The following is a 16,596-nucleotide window of genomic DNA, read 5'->3' on the forward strand; positions in this document are numbered from 1 at the left end:
TAGCGATGCGCGCCCTGATTGGCTGTCTCCTTCCACTCTTGGTATATTCTTGGTAGCGAACGGGGATTTATTGGATCTGACTGCCAAGAATTAGAGACTCACGGCTGCCTCGGGGCGCGCTCCTTCCCACATGTAGATGTACATTGCCATCTGGTGGACAAAATGTTCGCCCTTTAGCAGTTATTTCTTGGTTGAGTTTCGACCCCTGATTGGCTATATGAAATAAACTTGTTCGACTTGGTCACAGAGGTGAGTTTGGTTGGATTTCACAACCAAGAATTACAGGGACTCACTACTACTTTGAGTCATTAAGGTAAAAGGACAAAAGGTCGAGCCAGCCAGGAGTCGAACCTAGAATCTTCTGATCCGTAGTCAGACGCGTTATCCATTGCGCCACTGGCCCGAACGAAACGATGACTTCCTAGTATGTGTATTGAACTCCATACAAAGTAGCGTTATTATAACTTAATAAAAGTGTTGCTGTAAATTTAATGTTATGTTTTATTTAGCAAACAAACCGACTTGCACATGTTTCAGGTAGCGATTTAACTAAAACGGGAAAATCTACCCAGACCACGAGAGTCTGGCTGCCGAAAACCAATAAAGGAGTCAGAGTTCCAATTTCGCTTTGGTGGGGAAAAAACGCTATATTCTGTAAGAAGTCAGGCATTCTTCGTGGTCGGGAGACATTTTACAACGTATAATTTACATGTAATTATATTATTAGTTTGTAACGTGCTAGCTATTATTATGAGGTTCTCTAGAGCAACAACGTTGTATGTCTTAGACACTTTGTGCTGCATCAAACCTTAATTTGGCCAAGATGTGTGCTCAGGTTTGTGATAAAAAGTGATTTTCAATCATTTTTTCAATAATTAACCATGTATTTTTATTTATTTAATTGCTATACTGTAACACCAAACACGAGCACAACAATCCTATACTCACTCAGTTTTTCATTTAGTCTTTCCCCCTTTTTTCTCTTCATTTTTATTCTTTCCCTTCTTCCCATCCTAAACTATTGTTGCCACGTTGATTGTTCCCCAGCCCTGGCCCTGTATTTGGGCATTCTACCCTTCCAACCATGCGGTCCTTGTGGTCCATCAATGAGGCTTCTCAACTTGGACAGCAAGCTGATGTAGCTAGTTAGCATTTAAAAAAGCGTCGTTTCCTTTCAAATATTTCGTTTCCAATTAATTTAATTTAATTAATTTAATCTTACGAAATCTAGTTTGCAACTGGAAGTGAGAAAAACATAGCCTAAAAATTATAATTTATGTAATAATCACATACCATAGAGACTGAAGTTATCCTGCCGAAATAGCTCAGTTGGGAGAGCGTTAGACTGAAGATCTAAAGGTCCCTGGTTCGATCCCGGGTTTCGGCATTTTGGTCGATTAGTGAGGTACATTCTTTTTTTTCGTTCTTCGTTTTTGACATTGGCTGAATTAATTTGACAGCGAATTGTGTTTCCATTTACAAGATATTTTATCATTTATATTCAATGACATCATCATATAATACATGTCTGTTTCTGTAGTGTAGTGGTTATCACGTTCGCCTCACACGCGAAAGGTCCCCGGTTCGAAACCGGGCAGAAACAATACTTTTCATTTTGATTATTCATTTTTCTTATATTTAAAATATGTTCTTGGAAACATTCCCCTCAACCACCACCAACAGCAACACTCTTCCAACAGCAACATAGTAATCCCAGCAGGTCTCCCACCAAAGTACCAACCAAGACCACACCAGCTCAACTTAAGCCATTCAGCAGGAACAAGATGCATGGTGGTATGGTTGCTGGCACAACTATTATAAAAAGTAGAGTGTTCCCCAATGTCCTGTTGAAAACTTTATCAGCTCTCACCACTTGGTCACCCCCAGTTTAACTGGCTTAATAATCCCCTACCTTACCAGCCCGGCAGACATGAACATTCTTGCGCAAAATGGCTGCCTTGCTTCACCCTGGGGGATGGCTATACATTGGCTGTTTAGGTAAAGCTTCACTCGTTCACTCTTTGAATACTTGGAGGTTTTGAAATATGTTCTACAACGTTAAACCAATCCACTATTACTAATGAGGAAAGTAAAGGTTATATACCGTGGTTACGGATGCACAATGATATTGGTGTTGTGCCAGTATTGGCCTGTAATAGCTTAAAATAAACTTGGCATCGACCTAAGCCAACGTGGCCAGATACCGGTTATTGACAATGATTCAGAATCTTCATACCGTGCACCCCTGTGGTGATGCGTTGCATGTGTTTATTTTATGAACGCCCCAATCACTGACTCTCAGATATACCAGAACACTTCTTTGTGCGTTCATGTGACATTCTATAACATTATACAAAAAAACAATTTCAGATGAGGTTAAATTATAAAGTACAGTAACAATCGAAGTCACACAGAAATACAAGACTTGTAACACCCTCGGTGTCATCACAAGTTTTTCTGGTCTGGTCTAAAATCATATAGACCATAAGTCGATTAAATCTCTTTATCCAATAAAAATAACACAGTAATTACTGTAAGTGTGAAGAAACCCTTCTGTTTTGTTTTTTTTGCAAACAGACCAATCACAGTTTTGCAAAGCGCATTCTTCTAAACCTGCGCATTTCTCAGCTTCCCACGCTGAAGAATACGAGGGCTGCGAAATCACAGAAACGTGCAACAGTTCTGTTGGGCAGCCCCTGTGAAATACCCAGCTGGTGAGGTATAAACAGGTATAAACAGGTGACAGAGCACTGGATCCAAAAGCACGACTCCGCCACGTGACTGGACAGCGCACACTCTGGCCGCCTCGCTTAGGCATAGGCCCAACATATGGAGCACTTATGTTGGGCCTCTGCCAGGGCGACGTTTTCTGTGCACACCGCTGAGGAATAACGCACAGACCGTGTCCCAAACAGCTTACTCGCCTACTATTGAGTACACAAGCTGTATACAACGCGCATGCTCAATAGTAGGCATGTAAGCCATTTCGGACGCAGCCAGAGACGCGGGGACGAAGGCGCGTTCACCTGGAACACAGCGGGCCTGTCAGAAGAACCGGAGGGAACCGGACCTGCGGTTCGGACTCCACAGAGCAGCAACGCGCGCAGCAGCCGCAGCACATGCGGTTATCCTTGCTAGTGCAGCGCTGTGCGTCGTGACATTGCCCTGCCTAAAATGAGGAATCAAATTATTCGAGCGGAGAGAAATATCTGCGCCTTGCAACAAGGAGGTAATATCGAAACCAGAACAATTTGCAGGAACAAATTTGTCTACTCAGATGTCACTTCTTTACCCACCAGAGTATAAACGTTGAAGCTGGGCTAATCTGTAGCTTCTAAGTGCGGGCAGGAGGCCCACGGCTATATCCAGTAAAAATCTGAATATGCGTTCACAGGTTAAATTTGAAAAAAAAGGACAATTCAGAACATGGACAAAAACAGAGTATTACTGTCTGTACAGAAACGAGCAGCAACACTTGATGCATCGAAACATGTATGAAGGCCACTGATTTGTTCCCTCAAACGTGCACATTTCGGCCAATCACAGTGAAGCACACAGAAAAGAAGACAAGAGTTACAGGAGTAATCGGGGACATCCACGATCGGGAAAGAGATCACCGTGGCAACTGTGTGTGCAGCGTGGGTGTGAGCACAGTCAGTGACTTTGGCTTGATTTGTGTGTGTGTGTGTGTGTGTGTGTGCATGTGATTTGGATTTGTTTGCACGTGTGTATGTACGTGTGCGCATGACTTTGATTTATGTGCGTGTGTGTATGTGTATGTGACTTTGATTTATGTGCGTGTGTGTGTGTATGTGTATGTGTATGTGACTTTGATTTATGTGCGTGTGTATGTGTATGTGACTTTGATTTATGTGCGTGTGTATGTGTATGTGACTTTGATTTATGCGCGTGTGTGTTTGTGTGTATGTGACTTTGATTTATGCGCGTGTGTGTGACTTTGATTTATGCGCGTGTGTGTGTGTAGGTGTATGTGACTTTGATTTATGCGTGTGTGATTAGTGAGTGCTGTGAGCTCAGTGTGCATGGAGAGGACAGCGTGGGTCACAGTGGGGACCTTTGGTCGAGTGCAGATACCATCCTTCTGTCACTTAAGGCCAACAGCAAAATAACGGCACAATAAGACACACCAGACAGGCTGCAGGTACTCTGTGTGTGTGTGTGTGTGTGAGAGTATAACTGTGTGTGTGTGTGTGTGAGAGAGTATAACTGTGTGTGTGTGTGTGTGTGTGAGAGAGAGAGTATAACTCTGTGTGTGTGTGAGAGTATAACTGTGTGTGTGTGTGTGTGTGTGTGTGTGAGAGAGAGAGAGTATAACTGTGTGTGTGTGAGAGTATAACCGTGTGTGTGTGTGAGAGAGAGAGTATAACTGCGTATGCGTGTGTGTGCTGACACTGGTCAGGAGGGAGGTGGGAGAGGGTACACTGAGGGCACGGTGTTGGTCAGCCTGTAGGTGGAGTTGGGAGAGGCGGAGCCTGTGGGAGGCTGCAGGGGGCGTGGCCTGCCTTCGGGGCTGACCTCTCCGCTCGGCTGCGAGTCCCACTCCTGGCTCTGCAGGTACTGGGCGAACAGGGTCCGGGCGCGCTGCAGCACCTGGGCCAGGCTGTGCCGGCGCACCAGCCGGTCGAAGTGCATGGCCAGCTCGTTATGGTCCAGGTCGCTCCGCATCACCTGGGCCCTCTGCTCCAGCAGCAGGGCCACGCACAGGAACAGCATGAAGGGGTTCCCCTGCCCCAGCTCCTGCGGGGGGGGCAGCGGCGGGGGCGTGGACGGGCCCCCCCACGAGGGCGGCGCCCTGTCGGTTACCGGAGCAGGGGGGGCGTGTTCAAATCCAGGTGCGGCTAGCGTGTTGGGCGGTGAGGGGGAGGAGAGCGTCGCCCCCGTGTGGCCTTTAGGAGAACTGCGCTCTCTATCGCCTGCGTGGTCCCCACTTTCCTCAGACTGCCGTCCACTCACAGGGGGCGGAGCCAGCTCAGAGCCGTCCTCCTTATGGGTGCTGTAGTACTTAAACCCCCCGGGACTGGGCTGCTTCTCAAAGGGGGGGTGTGCTGCGACGCTCTCCTCAGGCTCCCCCGAAAGAGAACCCCCCTCCCCCTCTCCTCTGCCCCGACACTCCACCCCCTCCCCCCTGGGGCCGCACCCCATGGCACCGGCCTCCGGGGGCGGGGCCAGCAGGCGGAGCTCGGTCTCGGGCGGGTCCGGGGGCGGGGCCAGCAGCCGGCGCTCGGTCTCGAGCGGGTCCGGGGGCGGGGCCAGCAGCCGGAGCTCGGTGGCGGGCGGGTCCGGGGGCGGGGCCAGCAGGCGGAGCTCGGTGGCGGGCGGGTCCGGGGGCAGGGAGCTCCAGCTGACCTCCAGCATGCGCAGCGCGTGCTGGAAGGGGAACTCGCGCTTGAGCTCCAGCAGCAGCCAGCGGTAGCAGAAGAGCAGGCCGTCGGCGCCGCGCCGCCGCAGGTGGGCGAACAGCTCCGGGTCGCAGCGCTCCAGCAGCAGCCGCAGGTGGCCGAACTTCAGCGCCATGGCCCCGCCGTCCGCCGCAAAGTTCCCCTCCAGCCGCCGCATCAGGCCGCAGAAGCAGACGTAGGCGTGCGCCTCGTCGTCCATGACGGCCAGGATGGGCGAGGCCAGGTCGCTCATGCCCTGGCAGTACGACACCTGGGGGGGGGGGGGGGGAAGGTAGCTGCGCTTAGCAACGCCGAACATCTAACACCCGCTCGCCTGCCGTTCCTACTGCAGCAAGGCCTGCTGGGATTCCGCTGCACCAGTGTGGGGTAAGCGCTGGCTTAGCCCTCGTTCTCCAGGTTCACCCGACGACTGGGTGGAGAACCGTGGCTCGGGACTGCTCTGCTGATTCTGCCCTCAGCGATGACACAGAAGTCGCCATGGCGATCCTTATTCCTGTTACACGATGTGCTCCTGTGCGCACGCCACACGTGTCTGTTCTACGTTTCCGAGCAAGTGTAGAAGTTAAGGCTAACGGCAAAGCAGTAACTAGGGCAGTGTAAAGCTGCGCGTTAGAGGGGGCAGGGGGGTATAAATACGGCAATGCAGAGCTCTGTGTTAGTGGGGAGAGGGGGGTGTGGTTTGAGGCAGGGGGGCGGGGCCGGTGCGCACCTGTGGGTGAGTGACGGCGTAGGTGGTCAGCAGGTCCGCCAGGGCGGTCAGGTGGGGGTTGTCCTCGGACCCGGCGTAGTACGGGTGGGTGCGGTTCGTCCGCCGCACGTCCTTCGTCACGCTGCTCCTGATGAGGTCCAGGTCGCCGGGGGCAACGCGCGCGGGCCACTCCCTCTTGAGCCGCTGGTACTCCCGGCTCTTCCTCTTCATGTAGTCGATCCGCTCCTGGCCCGTCAGCCCGTCCGGATACACGTTCAGGAGATACCGCCACACCACCTGGAACCAGGGGTGGGGGGGGAGAGGGGGACCCCACCCAGGAAGAGGAGTTTATACGCATTCACCCTTTAAAACACAGCATCTGAGACATTACATTACATTACATTTATTTAGCAGACGCTTTTATCCAAAGCGACGTACAAAAGTGCACATCATGGTCATTGGAACAACTACAAAACGCAGGTTTGATAAGGTACAATACTCATTTCGTACAGCTATTTCTAGCCAGGAACACAGTGCTAGAAATATTCTGACCTAACTTATGCCAGGCCAAACTAGGCATCATCTACAACAAATACAAATGACAAAAAGTGTTTGAATCGGGGTACATGTAACATGAGTGTCATGAAAGGGGAGACTCCCAAACCAATGCCTTTGTCCTGTGTATTACAGTCATAGAGATTGTGTTAGCGTTCGCGCTATGTGCCTCTCACAGTGTGCAGTAACTGTGTGTGTGTGTATGTGTGTGTGTGTGTGTCTGTTGTCTCGACCCAGGCGAGGTCAGACCATAACAGGAAAGAGGATAAGGGAAGTGACTGAGTAATGGGTCAGGGAAATGATGCTGCAGACCAGTGAGTAACTCCAGTCCCTATCTGTCTGTCCCACATTAACTAAAGCCTGGCTGGTCTTCGAAGGCTTGCTGGGTGCGGGGCAGCTATGGGACACTTCATCTGCAGGCTGAGAACAAGAGTCCGAATAGCGTACCCCCAACAGAGACTTCAGATTTCACCCAGAGTACCCTTCAGAAATAATGAAGGAAAAATAACAAGCGAAACAAAAAGTAGTGTCCTGGCGGAAGGATTTGAAATCCAGCTGGGAACACACTAACTAACCGGAGTCTCTACATGGCGAGCAGAGGGCAAAACGAGAGTCGAGGTCACAAGAAAGGAAACAGAGTCAAACTCACAAACTCCACTGGGCACACAAGCTAGACGGGCTAAGCAAGAGTCAGAGTCCAACCCAATGAGACTGTGGTCAAACAAGAAATCCGATCAGCAAATGATTCAGCAGGGCTAGACGAGAATCGGAAGTCAAACAAAATTAAGGTCAAACACGCTAAGTCAACAAAGTAATCACAATCCGCAAGTACAGAGCACAGATCCGAAGAGCGAGGCTCCACTGGTGAACAGGGGCTCTTTCAAACCGAGTAACCGGAGACGGAAAAAACCGATGACATCTCACGACAAACCGGAAGAACACGAGACGCGCGCAGCAGAGAACAATGTAAACACAAAACTTACAACAGAGATCGTAACAGTGTGTGTGCGCGTGTGTGTGTGCGCGCGCGTGTGTGTGTGTGTGTGTGTATGGGCATGTGTGCGTGTGTGTGTGTGTGAGTGTGTGTGTGTGTGTGTGTGTGTGTGTGTGTGTGTGTGTGTGTGTGTGTGTGTGTGTGTGTGTGTGTGTGTGTGTGTGTGTGTGTGTGTGTGCGTGTGTGTGTGTGTGTGTGAGTGTGTGTGTGTGTGTGTGTATGGGCATGTGTGCGTGCGTGCGTGCGTGTGAGTGTGTGTGTGTGTGAGCGCCCTGTACCTTGCGCAGCGATGGCTCCACACCCCCATGGTAAATACGCAGGCGGAGCTCCTCGGGGTGGCAGAGCTGGCCCTGGCTGTTGAGGAAGCTGTGGAACTCGGAGTCACTCAGGGGGGGTTTAAACGGCTGCCCCTCCTCCCCGGAGGACCAGCTCAGCGCCTGCTGCACCCGGGACAGGGTCCGGCCCACCTGGGGAGAGCGACAGGGGCTTGGGCTGGGAGCCACTGCGGTATGACCTGGAGACTGGCTTCTACAATGCATATCAACTGGCAGCACAATATGGGAAACAGGCGAGCGAATGTGAACTTCAACCACACGCCACACACACCACAGCGGGATGTCTCCTACGGAAAAAAGTTTTCTATTGTATAAAGGCGCAATAAAGTTTTATTTCTTGACTACAATCATCTTTTTAAATCTATGGATAGTATGTGAAATAAAAGTCCCCCACATGGATAATGGGAAGGGAAGAATTGAATGAACACCATTACATCTAGTGATATCACTCACCTGAGACAGCAATGACTACATCAGTGACATCACTCACCTGAGACAACAGTGACTAGATCACAGGCATCACTCACCGGAGACAGCAGGGACTAGATCAGTGAGGTCACTCACCTGAGACAGCAGTGACTAGATCAGTGACATCACTCACCTGAGACAGCAGTGACTAGATCACAGACATCACTCACCGAAGACAGCAGGGACTAGATCAGTGAGGTCACTCACCTGAGACAGCAGTGACTAGATCAGTGACATCACTCACCTGAGACAGCAGTGACTAGATCAGTGACATCACTCACCTGAGACAGCAGGGACTGGGTGAAGGGGAGGGCGGCAGCAGCCAGACCCCTCCTCTCTCCGGGCAGCAGGTCAGAACTGATCACATCTTTTGGATTGATGATGTCCCAGCCCTCCAACAGGGGACCTGAGACAAACACACATTTTTTCTAAAGTTCCAAGTCGGTGTTCTAGAACTCCTTTCCTTTCAATGACCAGTAGTGATTATTACAGCAGCTTTAGAATGTTCAGTTAAGAACATTCCTGTCACATTTCTGTGCTCTCACACCTTAAAGGGTTAAACTGTGGGAGTGTAATTAAAGTTCTCTCACTGTCCTCAGCTGGTTTGATGTCCATCTTTAAGAGCAGGTAGGGTTTGGCTGAGTGGGCAAATGCAGAGTCCAGGTCCAGGTCTGACAGGAGGGACAGGTACACCTCTCCTTCGCCATGGTTACTGTCACCATGGTCACGGCACAGGTAACTCACCCCAAAATTACACTTCCTGATGGGAGAAGGACAGAGGGAAAGTGTAAAGGAGTTGTACGTGTGTGTGGGGTGAGGACAGTAAGTAGCTTGTGTGTGTGTGTGTTTGAATGCCAACGTGCTCCCCATCTTCCTCTGTGGATAGTAAAACATAAACCCTATCACTCCTGCCACGCCCCACTCTTCCTGACCACACCCACTCTGCCCACACTCACCTGTTGAGCTCAAACACCCCATTCTTCCTGACCACACCCACTCTGCCCACACTCACCTGTTGAGCTCAAACACCCCATTCTTCCTGACCACACCCACTCTGCCCACACTCACCTGTTGAGCTCAAACACCCCATTCTTCCTGACCACACCCACTCTACCCACACTCACCTGTTGAGCTCAAACACCCCATTCTTCCTGACCACACCCACTCTGCCCACACTCACCTGTTGAGCTCAAATGCCCGGATGAGGATGTGGTGCAGCACATCCAGGGAGGTAATCAGAGGGTCAACGGCAAAGGAGCGGGATTCTGCTGGCAACGCCCCTTCACATTTCTAATACAGAAAAAACAATAACCACTTTGTATTCTCACTGTTCTGCAGTATTTACAGAGTAACTACACTCCCACTGTTCTGCAGTACGTAGAGTAACAACACTCACTGTTCTGCAGCATGTACAGAGTAACTACACTCTCACTGTACTGCAGCGTGTAGAGTAACTACACTCTCACTGTACTGCAGCGTGTACGGAGTAACTACACTCTCACTGTTCCGCAGCGTGTACAGAGTAACTACACTCACTGTTCTGCAGCATGTACAGAGTAACTACACTCTCACTGTTCTGCAGCATTTACAGAGTAACTACACTCTCACTGTTCTGCAGTGTGTACAGAGTAACTACACTCTCACTGTTCTGCAGCATTTACAGAGTAACTACACTCTCACTGTTCTGTAGTATGTTTTATGTGTGGTAATGGTCCACAAGGACATCAATCCAGAAATCTGAATGTCTTATTTTCATGCATATGTGACATTCAACAATATTAAAGGTGCTGAAGTACAGATAATTCTAATTAGGGTGAAATACCAAAAAATGTCATTATACAAACTGAGAAATATAATTAGGTTGAGGCGAAATGCATTCAAAATGTTTCTATAGCCTAAATTAGGAGGCCAGAACTCTGGGCCAGCAGACCACAAGCTCTCAGGAGCATATGACTTATATGACTATATGACCTGACCCAGTTTAATTACTAATCAGCACATTGACTTATGCATGTTTATAGGATGTCCCATTTCCTTTCCCCCTCTTCTGTCTCCTACTGAAGTTTCGTAAAGCAGAGAAGTAGACTTTGCGTAAAACTCGAACTAGGTAGGAGTAAGGAATATGTTTCTACTTGTAAATGGAAATAATTATTCAGTCTGAACCCACAAGGGAAGTGTATATATTTCTCCATTAAAAACAACAAAGCATGTGTTTGTTCTTCTGTAGCAATCACAATAATGCTAACCCAACGCGAGTCACAAAACACACACTTGGATTTAGCAACGTAACAGAAATGACCTACTAATGACTGCATAACAGAAAGTATTGGTAAATTACAACACTGTACAATTATTCACAATTCAGCATTTAGTAAATGCATTAAAAGCTTTAAAATGCTATGGAACTATATCAGTACACGAGTGCGTAAACAACAAAATGTTACCTGACTGGTAGTTTTTTAATTATTTATGCGGGAGGAAGACATATTATATTAGTTATGATTGTGAAAGATAACTCGTGTAGCTAGCGAACTGTGTTCCGTTTTCTTTTTGCTTTCGTTTCGCTCATGTGGCAGTCCTGTGCTGGAGACAGCTACGGTAGTGAGACGTGCAATAATAACAACAAAGACAGTGTCGGTGGAACTAGAATAACTGTCACGAATTATTTAACTAGCTGGTTAGCTAGTGGCACACCTGAGTTGAAACCCCCCTTGGAAATCCAACACACTACAAATAAGTAGGTCAATCCAACTACCATTGCAATCTACGTGTCAAAACTCAAATGTTTCTGTTTGGTAAACTACAGGGACTATAGAGGTTAGGTAGCTAATTTGCACATTTCTCACCTTGACTCTGACACGAACTACCTCCCTCTCGTCCTCGGCTGCCATGGCAAGGAATCCGTATTGTGCGCGGAAGGTATAATCTCCCAAATGTACTTTATTTTACTTCAGAAGACTCAGATATATCTCGCCAGTTATGTCTCAAAGTAAATCACACAGCTGTGTTTTTGTCTCCGCCTGTCGCCACGCACGCTACAGCACCCCGGGATATGAAGTCACACAATGACATCATTCAGCAACCTTTTAACCACGTGATAGATTTTGACCAGTCTGTATTTTTTATTGTATATATGGCCTGTATTCCACTAGCCTTCAAAAATGTAGGACTGTAACATTGCCGTTCATGAAAACAGTATGATACCAATATGATCAATCCATGCTACGGTGTTGCCAGCTTTTTATTGTGGTAGGTTTTGCAGTGCCTTGCATAAGTGCGTTATTGGGTTTGTTTTATAAATAACATAACATAACATAATATGAATATGATGACGAGGACAGGCCATTCAGCCAAACAATCCTCGCCATTTTCCGAGCTAAATTAGTGCTCTGATTACCTATAGACTAGATAGTAATACAACTATTCAACGCAATAAAACACCTGTTCAAATATCAAGACAGACTTGATTCCTCAGCAGAAACCACCATATGTGTGTTAACCTAAAGAGTGACTAAAAGTGCACTTGACAAAGTGCAGAGAAACATTGAACATCCTCGCATTTTAATCAGAATCAGAATCAGAATCAGAATCAGGTTTTATTGCCAAGTAGGTTTACACATACAAGGAATTTGTTTTGGTCAGGTGGTGCATAACAGTGAACATAAAATAGATAAATAAAATGAAATAAAATAAAATAAATATAGTGCAATAAAAACATAACAAACATAACATAACATAAACATAGTGCAAACGGTAAACAGTAAACAATAAACAATAGTGCAAGGGGATAAAGTGTCATAAGTACAGGTGCTGTCTGTTTGGTGTCCGTGGGGGTCAGGATAACAGTACAGTATCAGTGGTATCAGTGGGGGTCCCGGGCCTTGTTGATGAGGCCAGCTGCATTCGGGAAAAAACTGTTCTTATGTCGTGAGGTTTTGGTCCTGATGGACCGCAGCCTCCTGCCGGAGGGGAGTGTTTGAAAGAGTTTGTGTCCAGGGTGGGAGGGGTCGGCCACAATCTTTTCTGCCCGCCTCAGGGCCCTGGAGGTGTGCAGGTCCTGGAGGGATGACAGATTGCAGCCAATCACCCTCTCAGCAGCGCGAATGATACGCTGCAGTCTGCCCTTGTCCTTGGCAGTGGCAGCAGCGTACCAGATGGTGATGGAGGAGGTGAGGATGGACTCAATGATGGCAGTGTAGAAGTGCACCATCATTGTCATTGGCAGGTTGAACTTCTTCAGCTGCCGCAGGAAGTACATCCTCTGCTGAGCCTTCTTGGTGAGGGAGGTGATGTTCAGCTCCCACTTGAGGTCCTGGGTGATGATGGTGCCCAGGAAGCAGAAGGACTCCACAGTGTCGACCGGGGAGTCACACAGGGTGATGGGGGCGGGCAGGGCTGCGTTCCTTCTGAAGTCCACAACCATCTCCACTGTCTTTAGGGCGTTGAGCTCCAGGTTGTTTTGGCTGCACCAGGACACCAGATGTTCAGTCTCTCTCCTGTAGGCGGACTCATCCCCACCAGAGATGAGTCCAATGAGAGTGGTGTCGTCTGCAAACTTCAGGAGCTTGACTGACTGATGACTGGAGGTGCAGCTATTAGTATACAGGGAGAAGAGTAGAGGAGAAAGGACGCAGCCTTGAGGGGAGCCGGTGCTGATGGTCCGGGAGTCGGAGACGTGTTTCCCCAGCTTCACGTGCTGCTTCCTGTCAGACAGGAAGTCGGTGATCCACCTGCAGGTGCAGTCAGGCACGTGCAGCTGGGAGAGCTTGTCCTGTAGTAGAGCCGGGATGATGGTATTGAAGGCGGAGCTGAAGTCCACAAACAGGATCCTGACATAGGTTCCTGCAGTGTCCAGGTGCTGGGGGATGAAGTGGAGGGCCATGTTTACAGCATCATCCACAGACCTGTTGGCTCTGTATGCAAACTGCAGGGGGTCCAGGAGTGGGTCCGTGATGGTTTTGAGGTGGGACAGTACAAGGCGCTCAAAAGACTTCATTACCACAGAGGTCAGGGCGACGGGTCTGTAGTCATTGAGTCCTGTGGTCCTTGTTTTTTTGGGGACGGGGATAATGGTAGAGGTCTTGAAGCAGGCTGGTACGTGGCATGTCTCCAGTGAGGTGTTAAAAATCTGTGTGAACACCGGAGACAGCTGATCGGCACTAAGACCAACCAACTATTACAATTCAGATCAGTGTTTCCCACAGAATTCTTCCCAATTGTCACAAGGAAATAGCGCATTGGTCTCTGTTGGACTCCCAAAAATAGAAACGAATAACCAAAAATGACCCCTCGACGGTTAGTCAAATAAACCGCAAATCACGCATTTTTTTAAAAAAAGCACGAAACTAAACGCGGTTAAAAAGTTAACTGACGATGTCAGAGGCCTAAAATTATTAATATATTTCTCACAATTTTTCTTAAGAATTAAATACAACATATAGCATCTGTTATGGCATCTTTTAAACAGTGCCATAGCAGCCTAAATGCTTTACAAAAGATGACAAAAACAATAATAATACATGAACAGAACAGTAATAAATGAAAGACTAGATTAAATTGCTGGCATCTGTCATGACATCTGAATGGCATCCTTTATACAGTGCTACAGCAGTCTAAAATATTTTCAAATGAAAAAAAATTGCTGCTGCTACTACTACTACTATTACTACTACTGCTAATAATAATAATAATAATAATAATTTAACAGTACAGTAATACATGCAAGACTATAAATTAAATGGGTGGCATCTGTTATGACATTTGAATATACAGTGCTATAGCAGTCTAAAATCCTTCATTCCAGGTATTTACTTTTGCTCATTGCCATTTTTAAAAGTTATTAATATGACATCATAAATTTCATGCTGCCCCAGCCTACCAGAGCCAGGCACACACACACACACACACACACACACACACAGGTGGCAATGACTATTTAATTAAATAATCAAGAATGTTGATTTGGGATAGATTTTCCATAGATGTGGAAGCACAAATAGGGGTGTTCTGATCTATTAGAATGGATCAGACATGTACAAAAAGGCAAAATTGGACATTTGGTTAGCTGACACCTTATTGGTACATTTTGTTCTGGAATATGGGTACAAAGCTGGTGCTTTGGCTTTGTTAATAAACTGTTATTGACTAAACTTCGGAACTACATAATTAACTTTACAAAGGACCAAATTCCCACAAGGCCCTCTACATTTCAGCAAATTTTACTGAGCATTTAATGTAGAGTAGCATGAAGTAACATCAACACCGTGATAGTTGCAATCATATTATGTACTGCCCCTGCATAATATTGTGAAACATTGAAAACTATGATAGGTTTCTTTTATGATAAGATGCTTTTATGTTTCATTTTGGCATATTAAAAGAAATTGACCCATCTACTGGCCTTACAAAACATAGTTGACACAGTGACAGGTGATACAGATGAAAATGACCAATCAGGTGTATAATAAATAAAGAAAGAAAAAGAAAAATGTAGCTAGCTATAGGTTATTTCTAGGACATTTTAGGTTATTTGATTAGCTATATGTGACAGAAAATGGCCAGAGTTCAATTCATATAGCTAGCTACAAAGGATCATTCAGAGGAATTAAGTGCATAAAAACTTATGAATTCATATTTTAAACTCACAAAACAAGCTATTTATAATGCCAGAGAAAATACACTTAAAGGTTATAAATATATTTACCTTGTTTCGCCTGATGTAAATTAAAAACAGTTCCTCAGATTAGATCGTCTACCGTAATTTAAACCGATGAACGTTAGTTGGCTACCTTGTTTGAAGCTGACAGGTAGGCTATTCATTTACGTATAGGTATAAAGATCTATCTACGGATCTAAGGTAACTAGATAGCTAAAACATTGTTAAAATTAACATTTCATTACATTTGGAAACGTTACCTATCCGTAGTTAGCCAGCTAGCTGGCAAGGTAAATTTGCTTGTCATATTTTTTTCCCAGTCATCATTTAGTGAAATTTGCGGTTATCTTTACCTACCGATGCAGGAAAATAAAACAGCGATCTACCTCATTGAAGATTTGCGCGTCTCTCAGCCCGAGATACTCGAGCAGGCGATTGGTTAATGCTTGGTATTTCTTCGTAGCGAATGGGGATTTGATTGGATTTCACTACCAAAACTTACAGAGACTCATGGCTTCCTCGGGGTCACGAAGACACTCGTGCAATTAGAGACAACGTGAAGTAAAGCACGAGCTAGTCAATAGTTCCTCTCAGTCCAGCATTTCTTGTTTTGACATGACACGTTTTGTGCGGGGTTATGTAGTTTGTGTGGAGTGGTTTTGTTGCACGCTAGCAAATACTTCAGTCGAAAATGATTTATTTTTTTTGTGTGAAATGTATTACGTTCAGCCAAAACACAAAAACTGAGCCCCGCTGCCGTTTCAGGATTTTCATCCTGCCGTGACCCGGATTCGAACCGGGGTTGCTGCGGCCACAACGCAGAGTACTAACCACTATACGATCACGGCGAGCTACTGGGGCTCTTGGGCAATGGGACTGAAGATACTGTTTTTCAACTCATTCTACCTTGATACATTAATCTACGCATTATGAGCAAGAAAACCAGAAATGTCTCATTTCTGAAAATAGCACCCAAATAACTAACATTCATATTGAAATTAATACTGAAAAAGCCTTTTCGCCAACTAAGTTATAGGACTACACACCCGCATGGTCAAACATTTACGCCGGTGCTGGTGGATTTACGCTCCGTGAACTTATATATCTTCAAAAAAAAAAAAAAATCGTCCACAAGACCTTTTTCCAGAACTCTGCAGGCTCTTTTAAATGCTTCTTAGTGAACTAGTGGTTTGCATCTGGCAGTGCAGCCTCAATAGTTCTGTTTGTGAAGTCTTCTGCAGACAGTAGTCCCTGACATATCCACGCCTGCCTCCTGAAGAGTGTATCTGACCTTTTGGCAGGTGTTTGGGGGTTTCTTTACATTATAGTGAGAATTATTTTGCCATCAACCATCCAGGTCTTCCTTGGCCTACCAGGGCCTCTGCAATCACTGAGCTCACCAGTGCTTTCTTCTTAGTGATGTTCCAGACAGCTGATTTGGGTGAGCCTAAGGTTTGGCCTATGTTTCTGACTGTTTCTCA

General features: G+C 46.7%; 2 protein-coding genes and 4 non-coding genes across 6 annotated transcripts in view; 2 read left to right on the forward strand and 4 right to left on the reverse strand.

Annotated features, from left to right (window-relative positions):
- The window catches only part of LOC135234817 (caM kinase-like vesicle-associated protein), a 49,321-nt gene extending 48,134 nt beyond the window's left edge, over positions 1–1,187 (reverse strand). The window contains exon 1 of the mRNA XM_064299775.1: positions 949–1,187. The gene's annotated coding sequence lies outside the window, so the exon portion shown is untranslated. The remainder of the gene's footprint in view (positions 1–948) is intronic.
- trnar-acg (transfer RNA arginine (anticodon ACG)) lies at positions 331–403 on the reverse strand. The gene has a single exon. It is a non-coding gene; the product is annotated as a tRNA-Arg (tRNA).
- A 127-nt stretch (positions 1,188–1,314) lies between the features above and the next one.
- trnaf-gaa (transfer RNA phenylalanine (anticodon GAA)) lies at positions 1,315–1,387 on the forward strand. Its single transcript has one exon. It is a non-coding gene; the product is annotated as a tRNA-Phe (tRNA).
- Positions 1,388–1,530: 143 nt separating this feature from the next.
- Positions 1,531–1,603, forward strand: trnav-cac (transfer RNA valine (anticodon CAC)). The gene has a single exon. It is a non-coding gene; the product is annotated as a tRNA-Val (tRNA).
- Positions 1,604–1,720: 117 nt separating this feature from the next.
- On the reverse strand, positions 1,721–11,511 carry tbc1d25 (TBC1 domain family, member 25). The gene is made up of 7 exons (XM_064299770.1): positions 11,307–11,511; positions 9,641–9,750; positions 9,051–9,220; positions 8,742–8,866; positions 7,936–8,124; positions 6,130–6,405; positions 1,721–5,670 (listed from the first exon to the last, which is right to left on the reverse strand). Exons 1-7 carry the CDS (start codon positions 11,349–11,351, stop codon positions 4,417–4,419), a joined length of 2,169 nt encoding a protein of 722 aa, XP_064155840.1. The 5' UTR covers positions 11,352–11,511; the 3' UTR covers positions 1,721–4,416.
- Positions 11,512–15,891: 4,380 nt separating this feature from the next.
- trnah-gug (transfer RNA histidin (anticodon GUG)) lies at positions 15,892–15,963 on the reverse strand. Its single transcript has one exon. It is a non-coding gene; the product is annotated as a tRNA-His (tRNA).
- Between the last annotated feature and the right edge of the window lie 633 nt (positions 15,964–16,596).

This window comes from Anguilla rostrata, chromosome 11, assembly GCF_018555375.3.
Source record: "Anguilla rostrata isolate EN2019 chromosome 11, ASM1855537v3, whole genome shotgun sequence".
Taxonomy (NCBI): Eukaryota; Metazoa; Chordata; class Actinopteri; order Anguilliformes; family Anguillidae; genus Anguilla; species Anguilla rostrata.

Bases quoted from the DNA above. Each gene is read 5' to 3' on its own strand.
- tbc1d25 (XM_064299770.1), bottom strand. From the start codon at position 11,351: ATGGCAGCCGAGGACGAGAGGGAGGTAGTTCGTGTCAGAGTCAAG. The intron at 9,221-9,640 runs GTGAGTGTGGGC...TTCTCCCATCAG, and splicing joins CGGGCATTTGAGCTCAACAG to GAAGTGTAATTTTGGGGTGA. The intron at 5,671-6,129 runs GTGCGCACCGGC...CCCCCCCCCCAG, and splicing joins ACGCCGTCACTCACCCACAG to GTGTCGTACTGCCAGGGCAT.